Here is a 15,093-nt window from a genome sequence, read left to right as displayed (position 1 = left end):
TACCAAAGTCTCTCCTTTACTAAGCTCCTGTTTACACATGGCTCTCGGTCACACAGCAAAAAAACCGGAAGACCAGAATCCATGGGAAGAATTATGTATTTATGTGTATTCCGTTTCCATCCTTCTCAGGAATTCTACTAGTCTCAGCTAACACTGTCAAGGCGCTGATGAATGACTTTGTTGCTGTAGTCTGGCACGCAGCCTCAGCACCTGGCAGAGCCCACAGGCCATCTAAATGGCAGCCTACTACAAAATGGCGTTACTGTGGCTAGGGCTCAGGGGATCTTTTCCCTACAGCCCAAGCGGTCTGGGTTGCATTCTGGCTCAACTTACCCCTTTGCTCAATCCTACTGCTTCCCCCTCCCCCATCCTGGCATGGTAATCCCTCATAACGACCTATCCCAAGCTCCACCACTGGGTCCCTTCCTGGGCAGCCCAGCCAGGGAAGGTCTCCTAGCAGCGAGCCTTCCAAGGACACCCCTGCATAAAACTGCTGTTCTGCCACACTCCTGTCTCCTCACCCTGCTTTGTCTTTCTCGGTATCATTTCTCACCGCCCTCCATCTCTATATTTACTTATGTGCACCCCTGCCCCCAGAACGTCAGCCCCAAGAGCAGGGATTTCCTCTGTTTTGCTCTTTGCTGGACACACCAGATCCTCCATAAATGTTAAGAGCCCTTGGAGAGGCAGAAACTGAGGCACCAGGATTCTCACACCCACTTTGCCAGTAAATGTACTAACTTGGCGCATTCTCAGAGCAGCCCACGTGGCTTCTACGGTCCTGTCCCGAGTCCCCAGCCCCGTCCCGCCCAGCGCAGATCCCAAGGCGCCCCAGGTTACAACCCGGCATCCTTCTAGGGTAGAGACCTGGGCGGGGCTCGGGGCGGGCTCGGGCTGTCAATCTCGTATCTGCGGCCGCCGAGTGGCTCGTGGGGCGGGCCCTTGGTCCGCTCAGACTCCGAGTCCAATCGCCTGGTGCAGGGCCGCCGACCGCACAGGACCAGCCTCCGATTGGTCGTCTATCGTAAACGTCATCTTGGGGGCGGGGCCTCGGGCTCACACAAGGTGGAGAGATTGGCTTCTGGCCTGCAGCGGGCTTTTGTCCACCGGAGCGGAGTAGGCGCACGGACCAGCGTCCGTGTACGCAGGTGGGGGTCGTGTGCGTCGGGTAGGACCGGGATGGCTGTTTAGGGGGGCAGGGGGCGCCTGCAAGCAGGTATGAGGTGGACCCGCGCTCAGGTTAGCTGGAGCCCATGGGCCGGTGAGGGAGGGTCGCGCAGTAGGGCGAGGGTCCAGCTCACAGGCGAGGAGCTGCCGGTGCTCAGGGAGTGGGGTGCACCATGGCCCACCTGTTACCCTAGGTAGGCCTTTTCCTTCTGAGCTCAACTAAGTGAATCCTTTCTCAGTGAAATTTTGAATAGTCTCATTGTCCCCCAAAATATATGTATTGGATAGCTGGAGTGACGGACTGGGTCATCTTGGGGGACAGAGAGGCCGGGTGGTGGCTTGAACAGCTCCAAGGTTCTGGAGGCTACCAGGCTGGTGGCAGGGACAGGAGTGAGGAGGATAGTAAGGCATTCCACTTGCAGGACACCTTTCCCCCTAAACGTCAGGATGGTTTAATGACACCTGGGATGGATTGGAAGAAAGAGAAAAGATTTTCCCCTCATAAATGACTTAGAAATTCCTCTTATGGTGAGCGTATACTTTGTGACTTCTGAAAAGCAGAACCTCTGTAGCTTCAGTTAACTGGAGTTCAACCTTGAAAACTCAGGGACCAGGGTTTCTGGGCATTTCTTTCCAGGTAGGGTTCATGCCTGTTTCCGAATGTCTCAAAAACCACCACTTCCCACAGGGACACCAACCCTGTAGGTAAGTGAGGCCCCCAGAGTCAGGCTAGAGCTCTCTTGGGCCAGAGCTTTATGGGGCCAGACATGGAGAGCCGAGCGAGCATTTAGAAAAGTGGCTTTGCCGTGGTGGGGGCATGGGGAGAACAACCCAAGGGTTACCCCAAAAGCCAGCCTGACCATACTGTGGGTATGGTAGTGGGGCCAGATGACCTCAGTGACCCACATAAGAGCCACAGATGTTCCCAGAAAAAGTTTTCATTGTTTAAATTATTTTATCATGTAAATATATGTATAAAAAATTAGAAAAAGAAGGAAAAAATGGAGAAAAAACAAACACCCATGTTTGCAACACTGTTTAAGGTTTTGCTGTGTAGCTTTTAAAATAGTCTTTTAAATGATCTATTTGACGACTTGCCCTTCTGTTGTGACGTGGCAGGGGCTGGGTCTTGCTGATACTGGTAGAGTGACCTTGTTCTTGTTCAGATCGTCGTTTAGTTGTTTCCATTATATTGCACATGTATACACAGACTCATGGAAGTTCTTGCATCTTCTTGTTTATGCAACCCTCTGAATATATTTCCCAGAGTAAATTCCTGCTGCTATGTGCTGGCTGGCCTCTAAAGCTATCCTCACACAAGAGGGGCTTCCCACCCCTTTGCCCATTTCTAGTTGTGTCATTGTTTTTATCTTGATATCTAGTTGAGGACATGTCTATGTCTTTTTTTTTTTTTTTTTGGCAGCAGGGATCGAACTCAAGACCTTGCTCTTGTGAGGCAGGCAGTGCACCACTCAGCTAAATCCCTGGCCCCTTCTGTCTTTCATTCCCCTTCCATTCCTCAGGAATTGGACTTTCTGCTATTCCTGTAATGTTCCAACCCAGTAAACGTGTTCCTGTTAGCTCTCAGTATCCTCATTACTCCAGATTTTACTCCACAGCCACCCAAATGTGTCTCAGAAGGTGGAGTTCCCCCAGACCCATCTTTGTCCCTGAAGGTCTGATAGCAGTGAACAAGTTATCCCACCTCTCTCATCTTCAACTTCCTCAACTATAAAATGGGCATAACAGTGCTAATTCTCCAGGTGAGTATGAGGCTTCAGTGAGATAATGGGTGCTTGGCATTTGGTAGATGCTGAGTAGCTGTCTGTGACAGGTGGTATCATCCATGGAGGGCCCCAGCAAAAGCTCATATTCTAAAACTTTGCCCCACTCCCATCTGATTCCCCTGCCCTTGAATGACGGTGAACTTGTGGCAATGGTGTCTGGTGGGAGTAATGTTTTGTCCTTCAGAGGTCAGGTCAGAAAAAACACTTCTGTGTTGCCTGAGGAACCCTCCCTGTACCCTCCTTGTAATGATCTCATTGCCTTGAGGCCACCGTGCTGTGAGAAGCCCAAGCCAGCTGCCTAGGAGACCGCAGGAGAGGGCCCCTAGCACAGAGCTGACTGCACTCTGTGAGGCGCCCCTACAGCCCTGACCTAAGCCATTGCTATCCAAACCATCTCTCCCCAAATTCCTGACCAACAGAAACCATGAGAGATGATGGAAAAACTTGTTTAAAGCCACTGAGCTCCAGTGATTTGCTATGTGATTGCCAACCAGAATGCCCTGAGGCTCACTGTTGTAGGCCGTCCTGGCCTGTTGATTTTATAGTTGCCTCTGCCATTCTTACCAGGATGAGCCCTCTGGGCCCTGGCTGGTGCTGATGGTTGTACAGGTGAGAGCTGAGTCTTAGATGAGCACTTGGAGGGCAGGTCCAGTGTGACCTTGAGCACTTTGGCTCAGTATCTTATTTACTAGCTCAGTGGTTCCGCACCTGCTTCAAAAGTACAAGGTCCCAAGTTTGATCCCCAGTACCAAAAAAAACCCCAAAAAAACCAAACTGGAGACATGCACAGTGGTCCATGCCTGTAATCTGAGCACTCTGGGAGGCTGAGGGAGGACAATCAGAAATTTGTGCCCAGTGTGGGCAATTTAGTGACTTAGTGAGAACTTGTCTCAAAATAAATAAGATCTGAGGAATACAGTTCAGTATGAAGGCCCTGGTTTCAGTCTCCAGTATTGCAAAAAAAGCAACCTGGCCCAACCAGAGTTGCTGGAGAATGAATACTTCTCAGGAGCCTTTTTCTTGTTCATGCCAAGCTTTCTGTGTGGGGGGGCCATTCAGATAAGTGTGGTCCCTGCCTATCAAGATGTGTTATATGCTGTACCAACTCTGCATGAGGAATGTAATCATTATGTACTATAAACATGTAGTGATAAAAAAATAAAAACTGAAAACAAAATAGTTAACCTGGGAATAGAATCCCAGATTGAGAAAGTTTCCCTTAGAGTTTTAAATTGTTCTACTATTGTCATCTGGGATCTAGTTTGCTTTTGAGAAGTTCAGGGGTACCATATTGCTTAATCCTGGCTTTCTCTGCTTTCAAGATTATCTCTCTTTTTTTGTGTGTGTGTGGTACTGGAGATTGAACCCAGTCTCATTTTTTATTTTGAGACAAGTTCTAAGTCACTAAATTGACTGGGCTGGGCTCAAATTTGCAATCCTGCCTCAGCCTCACAGATTGCTGGGATTATAGCTGTCCACCACTGTGCCTGGTATAAGATAATCTTTTCAAAATCCCCTGTATTTTAGAGCTTTATAAACTGAGTTTGTTTTGGAAGTGAGGGCATTACTGCAGTCTCCAAATTATAACCATCTAGAGCAGCTGTGGTACCTAAAGAAGTTCTGTTTCCTTCCCCCTTCCTTTGGTAGAATGATTATTGGGCACCCTTCTCAATAGAGACACAATAGAAGAAACACTCTTCTAGGTCCTGGGGGTGGAGTGGTTAGTAGGGCATCATGCCTGCCCCTAGGAAGCTTGCCTTCTAGTGGAGGGAGACAGATGGTCCATAAAAACACAAATAAAACAATGCTACATGGTAAGGAGAGTTGCTCAGAAATTAAACAGGTCATGTGCCTTGACTGGGAACCTGGAGAGGAATCACATTCGATTGGCTGGTGAGGGGAGGTCTGCTTCAGAGGGGACACTTTACGTAAGTCCTAAACAAAGCCACCTGAAAAGGTGTTCTAAGCCAAGGAAGTAGCAGGTCCCAGGACGAGGTGATCAGTACTCAAGGATGAGTGAAGACCTTGTGTACTTGGGACAGAGGGAACAAAACAGACATGGGAGGACCAGGTAGGACCGAATCACAGGCTCAGGAGAGAGCCGAGGGCAGGTGGATCTCTTCCCCACTTGGAATCTACTGTGGGGTCAAGGTCCTGAGAAGGTGTGTGGAGGAGGCCAGCAACACAAGGCCCAAGCCCTGTAGGATGCAGCAGGAAGGTGGAATCGTTTCTCTGGGAAGATCTGAGCAAAGTTTCTCTTTCTCTCAGGACCCAATGGCTTCAAAATCCCAGCCCAATGCTCCCAAAGTTGGCAACGTGGGGAGGATCACCAATGGCAACGCTGTGTCTCAAGGACAATGGGGTCGAGCCTGGTAAGGGTGTGGGGTCTTAGAGGTTTTCAGCCCTGGGGATGTTATAGACCCGTTTTTTTAAATTCCTTTTTTATTGTCGGTTATGAAAGATAAGCAGTGGTTTACTTTATGAAGTAAAAAATTTAAAAAGGAATGTAAAGCAAGAAAATGCTTGAGAAGTGGTTCAGATTTCTAATTTTTTTCAGATGTTGGAAATTTTGTGTATGCAAATGAAATATCTTGGAGAAGGACATAAATGTAAATGCAAAATTAATTTATATTTTACGAACACCTTATACATATAGCCTGAAGGTAACATGATACCATATTCTTAGTGCTCCTGTGTTCTGAATGTGACTTGTCACTCGAGGTCAGATGTGGAAATTTCCACTTGTGGCATCAAGTTGGTGCTAAAAAAGTTTGAGATTTTGGAGCATTTTGGGAGTAAGGATGCTCCACCTGTATCACTAACAGTGCAGAGAGGGTATGGACCTCAAGGTGTCCTCATTGTTGCCATGGTTCACTTGGTTCACTTTGAGCTGTGTGAGCACGCAGGTAGGGGCTGGGCCAAGGAAGCCACTGGCCTTAGTGGTCATTAAGGTCCCTGTATTTGTATCCTGGCCTTTGCACAGTTGCCCATAGATTGGTCTGCTGGCAGGCAGCAGAGCAGCAGGTTAGTGGCTCCTCTTGCAGTGGGGAGCTTTATACAAACAGCCAGCAACCCATTCTTCTAAGGTGCTGGATGGTGTAAATTACAGTCCCAAATGTGAGGGCGTCTCCGAGTGCCCTGTGAGTTCAGAGGACAGGTGGGCCCTCCTCTGACCCCCACATCCTCCTTGCAGGGAAGTGGACTGGTTCTCCCTGGCCAGCGTCATCTTCCTGCTGCTCTTTGCACCCCTCATCGTGTACTACTTCATCATGGCATGTGACCAGTACAGCTGTTCTCTGACCGCCCCTGTGCTGGATGTAATCACTGGTCATGCCAGTCTTGCAGACATCTGGGCCAAGACCCTACCCGTGACAATGAAAGCTGCCAAGATCTACACCTTGTGGGTCACCTTCCAGGTCAGTCCCCTACCCTTGTGGTTGGGACACAGTGGTGGGGAGCGTACCTGCCTATAACATTGCCTTGCCTTTGTCCTGACTTGGATGGGTTTCACATTCCCGGCACCCAGCAGGGTGTTATCTGGAATCAGACACGCTTAGTGCCATCGTCAGCAAGAGGGCAGCAAGCACCTGTCAGCATCTCAGGTAGGGGTGCCTTGCTGGGTTTGGGAATGTGCCCACCCCTACTGAGGCAGGCTGGGGAGTAGGAACAGGACCAGAGGGCACAGGTGGCCCAGGGAAGCCCCATACACAGTTGGGACCAGATCCTACACTAGCTTGTGGGAAGGAGGTCTCAGCCCTCACAGGGATACTATTCAGCAAAGCCAAGACTAATGTTTCCCAGCATGCAGCTGTGCAGTCATGGTCTAAAGGTCACCAGGAAGGGACAGCTTTCGCAGTGGACCAGGCCAGACACAGCAGAGTTGCTCTGTGTCTGAACCCAGCATCTGGCCTCCGGGTGCAAGGAAGGCTTTGCACCAGGGTCCACTATTTCTCCCTAGGGCCAACCTCTTGGGCTTCAGACTCCTTCCCTTGAGGTCTCCTGGTGCTTTGGGTAAGAAGTGATAGGGGGCAGCAACATTCCCAGAAGCCAGCGTGGGAACAACCCAGTTTTCCATCAGCAGAGGACTGGTTAAACACTGAGTGTTCCATCCATCCCTGAATGTTATTAGGGTGTGAAGAGGAATGAGGTTCTGATACATGCAGCAATGTGGATGAGCTTTGAAAGTGCTATGCTGAGCTACAGAAGCTGGTCATAGATGATGTGTCTTGTGTAATTCCATTTATGTGAAATATCCAGAGTAGGTAAATCCATACAGACAAAAAGATCAGTGGTTGTCAGGACCTCGGGGGGAAGGAAGAATGGAGGCAGCTGCCACTGGGAACGTGGTTCCCCTTTTGTAGTGATGAGAAAGTTCTAGAACTAGGTAGCGGCACTAGTTGCTCAACCTCCTAAGTACACCAAAGGCTGGCCTTGCAAGAGTGGATTTTATAGTGTGCAAATTATTTCTTCAAGTTTTTCATACAGTCCCCTGGAAGGGGACAAGGAAGGACCGGTGTGTTCTCCTGAGGGGTCACGAGGCCATGGCCGGGAGAAGGCTTTGCACAGAGTGGTAAAGCAGCTTCCTGCACATGCATCCCTTTGTTCCCCCTGCAGCCCGAGCTCACAGCAGCCATGAGCTCTTCTGGTGCTTAAGGCCACATTCTGATGTCTCGTGCTCCTGCTCTGCTGCAGATAAAAACCAGGCCAGATCAGAACAAGCACCTGTGTTCTGCAGGCTGCCGGTCATTGGGCCCAAATCCTGTGTTTCAGGTGCTTCTGTACATGTTACTTCCTGACTTCTGCCACAGATTCCTGCCACGCTACGTGGGAGGAGTCCAGGAGGGCGCGGTGACACCTGCAGGTAACATGCATCGTGTCTGTCCCTGGACTGGGCCTTGCTCTCAGGCTGGTGGGCTGGTGGGCTGGTGGGCTGGTGGGCTGGTAGGCCTCTCGGCAGTGCTGCCCAGGGCCTTCAAGTCTGGGTCCTGAGCTCCCTATACCACATATATTCATTCCATAGACTGCTAACAAGATAAAATCAGTGTAGCTTGGAAATCTTCCATAACACCAGGTCTGGAGGTGAGGTAAGGCGTGGCAGCTAGGCTGTCCCAGGCTGGAAACCTCTTCCCCAAGTCTGGAGGGAACTGCCTGACCCCCAGTTCCCTCCCTGCAGCAGCCTCCTAAACCAGCCCCAACCCAACCCCATTCCTTCTTTGTCACTGAGAACCTGTGAGGAGCCTGGCTTTGTGCACACATGGGGGTGCAGGTGGGAATCGCACCTGCAACTCTGCCCACAAAGAACAATCACAAGGGGAACCTGAGTCCCCTTAGGGAGGCCCCACTCTGCCTACCCCACTTGGCTGGCCCAGCCTCTCTAACAAGCTGGAGACCTGTTGCTCAGGCAGTGGTGGTTGGGGACAGTGAGAACCAGAGGCTCCCAGAACTTGGCAGGAGCAGTCAGCCCCTCCATCTGCCATGGGGGCTGCCGCTGGCCTGACAGCCTGGGAGGGCTGCATGAGCAGACCAGCTTCTGGGGTGGTTCCAGGGGGACAGGCTCACAGAGCCACAAGGGCCTGGGCCAGGCACCACAGCCAGGCCAAGTGACCTGACCCAGGTCAGGAAAGTGCTTTGATTTTTAAACCTTCCCTCTGCAGGGATTGTCAACAAGTACGAGGTCAATGGCCTGCAAGCCTGGCTCATCACACATCTGTTCTGGTTTGCTAACTCCCACTTCCTGTTCTGGTTCTCACCTACCATCATCTTTGACAACTGGATCCCACTTCTGTGGTGTGCCAACATCCTTGGCTATACTGTGTCCACATTTGCCATGGTCAAGGGCTACCTTTTCCCCACCAATGCCAAAGACTGGTACGTCCTTTAGTATCTGGTCAAACCCAGAGAAAAGTGAATGCCTTCGCCCTGACCTGTGTCTGATGCCCTGGGATGGGAGGGTGGAAAGCCCTTGAAGGAGGAGGTGGATAGAACTTGCCTGAATCTGGGAAACGTCCTTCCTAAATGTCTGGTTGTTTCTCCTGCCTTGGGAAGAATATAGCTGAAGCTGGCCAAGTCATTACCTGTCTCTACGTATCATGGGAATAGAGAAGCCAGAAAGACAAGTTTGGCTATTGTGCTAATGTTATGAATCGCTGATGAGTAAAGCTTATAATTGTTGACATCCATGGCACCGCAAAGCACCCAGTGCAGTCAGTGAGGGAGGGAATCGGAGGACACTGAGTCCCACTCTGTGGGGCCTGGGTTGCCCGGGGCAGGAATTCCTCACCAAGTGTATCTGTGCCCTTATTTTTAAGCAAATTCACAGGTAACTTCTTTTACAACTACATGATGGGCATTGAGTTTAACCCTCGAATCGGGAAGTGGTTTGACTTCAAGCTGTTCTTCAATGGACGCCCTGGGATTGTGGCGTGGACCCTCATCAACCTGTCCTTCGCAGCGAAGCAGCAGGAGCTGTATGGCCAGGTGACCAACTCCATGGTCCTGGTCAACATCCTGCAGGTAAAGTCCATTTGCAGCCAGAGTAGAGCAGCTCTGATGCCTGCCCAGTAGGAAAACCCAAAAGCCAACTAATTCCCTGATCTCTAATCCCCTACTGTTCAGAGTCCACCCCTTCCTGGGCCTCACAGTCAGTCTGTGGCGGAAGAATCCGTCATTGCATGCCCAGCAGGAAGGGACAGGTGGATGCAGCACAGCCCAGCCTGGTCTGAGGAGGTCTCCTTTGGGGATTATACTCAAGTGGGATCTGGGCACAGGGGTTCCCAGGTAAGGAGTGGAAGTAGGAAAGGTGCTCCAGATAGGAAGAGTGGCCTGTGCAGAGCCCCTGTACTGGGAGAGACAGCAAGTCTGGGAAACTGAGGACAGGCCTGTGTCCTGAGCAGAGAGCTTGAGAGCTCAGGGCTTGGCTATCCGGGACCTTTTAGAAGTTTCATCTTTTTGTCAAAAGCAGTGAGACCCTGGGAAGGAGTCCCAAGCAGGACAGTAATGGCATGGGATGTCCAGAAAGGTCACTGGCTGCTGAGTGGGCACATCTGGGTGGGAGAAGGAAGCCAGTCAGGAGACTGAGGGTGTGGCCTGGGCAGGGTGACCTGGATGCTGGGCTGGGGGTGGACTGCAGAGGTGGGTCTGAGTAGGGGTGAATCTACACCTTCCAGAAACTCTGGTATGTGGGTGGCCTGTGGTAGGTGCTTCTCCAGGACCTGAAGATGTAGGCTGGGTGGGACACCCAGGGCTGGGCCTCGCTGAGTTTGTGATCCAGTGGATGATGAAGGGCCTTCTCTTCTGGAGCAGCCACCATGTGGTCTCCTGTGGTCTTCCTCCTCTGTGGCTCCTTCTGTCCCAGGAAGAAGGAACGGCCATGGCAGGGGGCCAATGGCCACAGGAGTCTGGGGATCAGCCCTGCTGGGCTAAGTGCCCACCACACCTGAGAAAGTGCCCAGCACACCTGAGACCTGAACAGCAGAGCCTGTGTGTGGACGTCATGGACCCATCCCAGGTCCTGTGCTAGGGTGCTGCTCCCTCTCTGAAAAAGAGTACCATGTGGAGGATCTCACCCTTTTAGGCCAGGGCACACCTGCACGGCTCTGGTCTCTCTGGAAGGTCCCAGCCAGTCACAGCTTATGGCCTCTGCAGTGTCTGCTCCACAAGGTCCCACTCTGAGGGGTGAGGAGTGGTGAGAGGGACTCACTTTCACCTTTGTCCACCTGTGTGAGTGGATGTCAGTCTCCTGGCCCTGGGGAGGCACAACAGTCACCTGGTCATGCAGCCATGTATTGTGTGTTCATGGTGCTAAGGGGCAGTTGATGGGGCAAACTGCAGATCTCTCAGCCAATGGGTTTCTCTGCTGTATGGACTGTGGCACTTGGAGCCACATCCTTGGGCACTTCCCAAGTTCTCCTGCCCTGAGCCATTGCTGTGCTCGGAGCTCCATGGCGCTGGGCTTTGCCTCCCAGAAGCAAAAGCCCTTCTGACTATATGCGGCCCTGCTTGTCCTCTGATGAATGCAGGCTCTGAGGACAGGGACTCCCCATGTCACAGGCATGGCAGAGAGTGCAGGAACAGCTCTGAGGTAATGGCACTCCTGTCTTGCAGGGCATCTATGTGCTGGACTTCTTCTGGAACGAAACCTGGTACCTGAAGACCATTGACATCTGCCATGACCATTTTGGCTGGTACCTGGGCTGGGGTGACTGTGTGTGGTTGCCATACCTGTACACATTGCAGGTGAGGCGGGCCAGAGTGGCAGAGCAAGTCCCTCTAGGATGTGGTGGCTGGGTCTGTGGACCCTAGTCCTCAGGCTCCCCCATATTGACCTTGAGCAGACACTGTACCACATGCTAAGCTTTGTTCCTTACGGAAACCTTTGTCCATGGACTGCCCCGCTTTTAGGAAGAAGGGAAGGGTTTGTGTACCACAGATGCTCCTCAACTTAAGGGGGGCTTATGTCCTCAAAACCCTTCATATGTTGAAAATATCAAAAAGCAAAAACCCAGCAGTGATAGCTTGACCTTGCCCACCATAACCCTACCTTAGCTCCCAGCCGGGCAGAGTCATCTAACACAAAGCCTGTTCTGAATGTTGCCAGCCTCACGTGATGTGCTGGGCACTGAACCGAGAGTAATCAGCTTTTAGAATGGCTGTGGGTAGCTTTCACTCCACCATAAGTCCAGCCATTCAGTCTGTAGTCTGCTTGGGGTGTCAGAGGGACCTGGGTTTGCCCCTAGGTGGGACCATCAGTCAGGGGAGGGAACCGAGAGCACATCCCTGGTCATCTCTGCAAAGCCAAGGCAGGCAACCCCCATGCGGGCCGGACGGAGCTGTGGGGTGGCCAGTGTGGTCACTCATCTGGGCTCTTCATTCTTACCCCCTGGGACCTGCCAGCACCCTGCAGGGCTGCCTGGGTCCCTGAGGCAGAGGGGGCTGTGAGAGGCCTGGCTACCAAATCCTTGCCACTCCATAATAGCAGACCTGAAGATTTGAGAGATGCCTGACAGGTTCTATGGGAGGGAAGAAAACCAGTGTGGGAATCCACCAGCTGCTCAAGATGTGAGCCAGCAAAGAAGGGTGAGGGGTTTGGCTACTTGTGTGAGGGGGTTCAGGGCCCACGTGCAGCCCCATGCCCATAAGACTGCAGACCCTCGAGGCTCTGAGCTACCTAGCCTGCCTTGTTTTTCCACCTGGCTGGCTGCAGTCTCGCTGGTGTTCTGGTTCTGTGGGCTCCGTTTCCAGGCTTGTGAACCTGTGGCAAGAGATCTTACATACTCTTGCTGCAGCCCAGGCCTTGTAGACATCTGGTGTCTGTATCCACAGGCTCCATACCAACCATGAATTGAAAATACTTGTATTTTTAAAAATTGCATCTGCACTAAACATGTACAGACTTTTTTCTTGTCATTTTCCCTAAACAATATAGTGTAACAACTATTTGCATAGGATTTATGCTGTATTGAGTATAAGTCATGTGGAAGTGGTTTAAAGAATACACGAGTGTGTTTGTAGGTTCTGTGCAAATACTATGCTACCTTATATGAAGAACTTGAGCGCCCATGGATTTTGCAATCTGAGGGTTGTCCTGGAACCAGCTCCCATGCATAAATACCAAGAGACAACTGCACACATTAAATATGTACATTTTTCATACTATATTTGTATCAGGATTCCCCAGAGAAACAATCAAGAGGAAGAGTATGTGTGTGCATGAGTGTGATTTACTTATTTTTTGGCTTATGTGATAGTGAAGCCTGGCAGGTTCCCAATGTTTACAGCAGCCCGGAGGCCCAGGGAAGAGGTGACACTGCAGTTCAAGTTGGAAGGCAGTCTGTGGGCAGAGTTCCCTCTTTGAAGGAGATTAGTCTTTTTCTCTTAAGGCTACCAGGTGATTGGCTGAGGCCTACCCACATTATGGGGAATTATCTGCTCTGTTTTAAATATTAATCTCATCCAAACAGACCTTCACAACAACTAGTTTTTGACCAAATATCTGGATACAGTGGCCTATCCAGGTGGACACCTGAAACTGACCATCACCATGTTATATTTACATTACATTTTATATCTAGTATCATGTTATGTATTTCACATTTGTACTGTATATGATACACAGAAAATCTTCAACTTGTGGTGGTTTAACTTAATAATTTTTTGACTTTATGATGATGTGAAAGTGATGTACATTCAGTGCAAATGTACTTGGAATATTGAGTTTTAACCTTATCCCGGGATGGTGCTATAATATGCAGTGCTGGGCTGAGGCAGCTGCTGCTGATCCCAGTCAGCCACATGAGCACATGGGGTGACAACAGCCATGGTCTCTAGTGTGCTAGGATGGTCAGAAGGTCAGGTGTATTAAATGCTGGGCATGTGAGTGTGTGTGTGTGTGTATCTGTGTCTATGTGTATGTCACTAGGGATTGAATGAGTTGTCTCCAGCCCCTTTTTTATTTTGAGACAGGTTGTTACTAAGTTGCCCACGCTGGGTTTGAACTTGCAATCCTCCTGTCTCAGCCTCCCAGAGTGTTGGGATTATAGGAGTACGACACCATACCAGCTATTAAATGCATTTTTTTACCTTATCCTATTTCCAACTTACAATGAGGTTATTAGGACTTAGTCCCATTGTAAGTTGAGGAGCCTATGCACTATATGTATGTATGTGTGTATGTATATATATATGAGAGTAGGAGACTGTGCCAGGACATGCCCTGGACTCCTGAGTTGCTCCTACTCACTATGTGCTATGGCCAATCTTCACCATGTCCTTCTCACCTCCCAGGGCCTGTATCTAGTGTACCACCCTGTGCAGCTCTCCACCCCTCATGCCGTGGGTGTCCTGGTGCTCGGCCTCCTGGGCTACTACATCTTCCGCATGGCCAACCATCAGAAGGACCTGTTCCGCAGAACAGATGGGCGCTGCCTCATCTGGGGCCAGAAACCCAAGGCCATTGAGTGCACGTATACATCGGCTGATGGCCAGAAGCATCACAGTAAGTTGCTGGTGTCAGGCTTCTGGGGTGTGGCCCGCCACCTCAACTACACTGGTGACCTGATGGGCAGCCTGGCCTACTGCCTGGCCTGTGGCGGGGGCCACCTCCTGCCCTACTTCTATATCATCTACATGACCATCCTGCTGACCCATCGCTGCCTCCGAGATGAACACCGCTGTGCCAGCAAGTATGGCAGGGACTGGGTACGCTACACTGCCACCGTGCCCTACCGCCTGCTGCCTGGCATCTTCTAAGGAACTGTCCCTCAGCAGCCTCAGGGTTGACAGGCTGTAAAAAAGCATGTGGAGCTGGACGATGGGAGCATGTACCCTCCAGAGCCTTGGTTTCCTCATCTATAAAACGGAAAGAGCCTGGCACTTGGCAGGTGTCCACTTGATATTAGCGCTTTTTCCTGTCCCCCTTCCTCAGGGGAATTCTCACTTTACACCAGGGGCCTTCCCACCAGCAGAAAGGGCAGGAAGGTGACCTGGTCACTTGGAATGGCCCTTTTGTAACAGTTTCTTTATATCAGAAGTGCAGGGTGCCACACTGCCCAGACAAAGGAGCATCTGATGCTCACCAGGCTACCTTCCGGCTCCCTGTGGTTAGTACTGTACTTATTCTTGCTAAATAAAAGTAGAAGTGGGATCTATGAGGTGTGTAAGTTGTTCAGATTGCCGTTTGGCACCTGCCCTGTCATAATGGGCTGGGATTTTGGCACAGTGCTCCTTTGAAGAGCACACAGTGAGTTAGCAGAGGGTGTTGAGGGACACTTGCTGGAGAATGGGGTTGGTGATTGTTTCCTTCTTGCTCCTACTGCACGGCTGACTGCCAGGGGTGTGTCATGGCGACATCTGGGGGCAGGGCTCAGCTCCCTGTGAGCACCACTCAGTGCCTCAGCCATGTGCTCTGCACAAGGTGTCACAGCTTACCCTGTACAAGGCACAGATTCTAGCACAAATGGCCCAGAGGATGTCATCATCCAAGGGCCTTGGCTGAACCTTCTCCAGCAAGGAGTCCCACCCTTTAGAGTGTTTCTTACCAGGGACAGTGCCCTCAACCTCAGGATACTCTGTAAAATTCTTTGGGCGCAATTCCCATGCACAGCTGATGATTCTTTTATTAAATGTTCCCTGTTCAAATAAA

The 15,093-nt window shown here is 50.8% G+C and overlaps 1 protein-coding gene across 2 annotated transcripts; it reads left to right on the top strand.

The window, feature by feature from the left end:
* Positions 1-1,038: 1,038 nt before the first annotated feature.
* Positions 1,039-15,093, top strand: Dhcr7 (7-dehydrocholesterol reductase). Of its 2 annotated transcripts, XM_004852136.4 has the most exons (9): positions 1,052-1,148; positions 2,787-2,930; positions 5,223-5,326; positions 6,148-6,370; positions 7,725-7,815; positions 8,609-8,822; positions 9,263-9,467; positions 11,058-11,189; positions 13,737-15,093. In XM_004852136.4, exons 2-9 carry the CDS (start codon positions 2,904-2,906, stop codon positions 14,199-14,201), a joined length of 1,461 nt encoding a protein of 486 aa, XP_004852193.1. In that variant the 5' UTR covers positions 1,052-1,148; positions 2,787-2,903; the 3' UTR covers positions 14,202-15,093. The 2 variants fall into 2 exon arrangements, with proteins under 2 accessions (XP_004852196.1, XP_004852193.1); XM_004852139.4 differs by lacking the exon at positions 2,787-2,930 and having other exon boundaries at positions 1,039-1,148.

The sequence above is a fragment of the Heterocephalus glaber genome, unplaced genomic scaffold, assembly GCF_053883595.1.
Source record: "Heterocephalus glaber isolate CG9 unplaced genomic scaffold, H.glaber_assembly_v1.0 deba00000594, whole genome shotgun sequence".
NCBI lineage: Eukaryota > Metazoa > Chordata > Mammalia > Rodentia > Bathyergidae > Heterocephalus > Heterocephalus glaber.
Note: the sequence above shows the minus strand (reverse complement) of the source record. Positions and strands in the feature narration are given on the sequence as shown.

Bases quoted from the DNA above. Each gene is read 5' to 3' on its own strand.
- Dhcr7 (XM_004852136.4), top strand. From the start codon at position 2,904: ATGGGCATAACAGTGCTAATTCTCCAG. The intron at 5,327-6,147 runs GTAAGGGTGTGG...TCCTCCTTGCAG, and splicing joins GGACAATGGGGTCGAGCCTG to GGAAGTGGACTGGTTCTCCC. The intron at 6,371-7,724 runs GTCAGTCCCCTA...CCTGTGTTTCAG, and splicing joins CCTTGTGGGTCACCTTCCAG to GTGCTTCTGTACATGTTACT.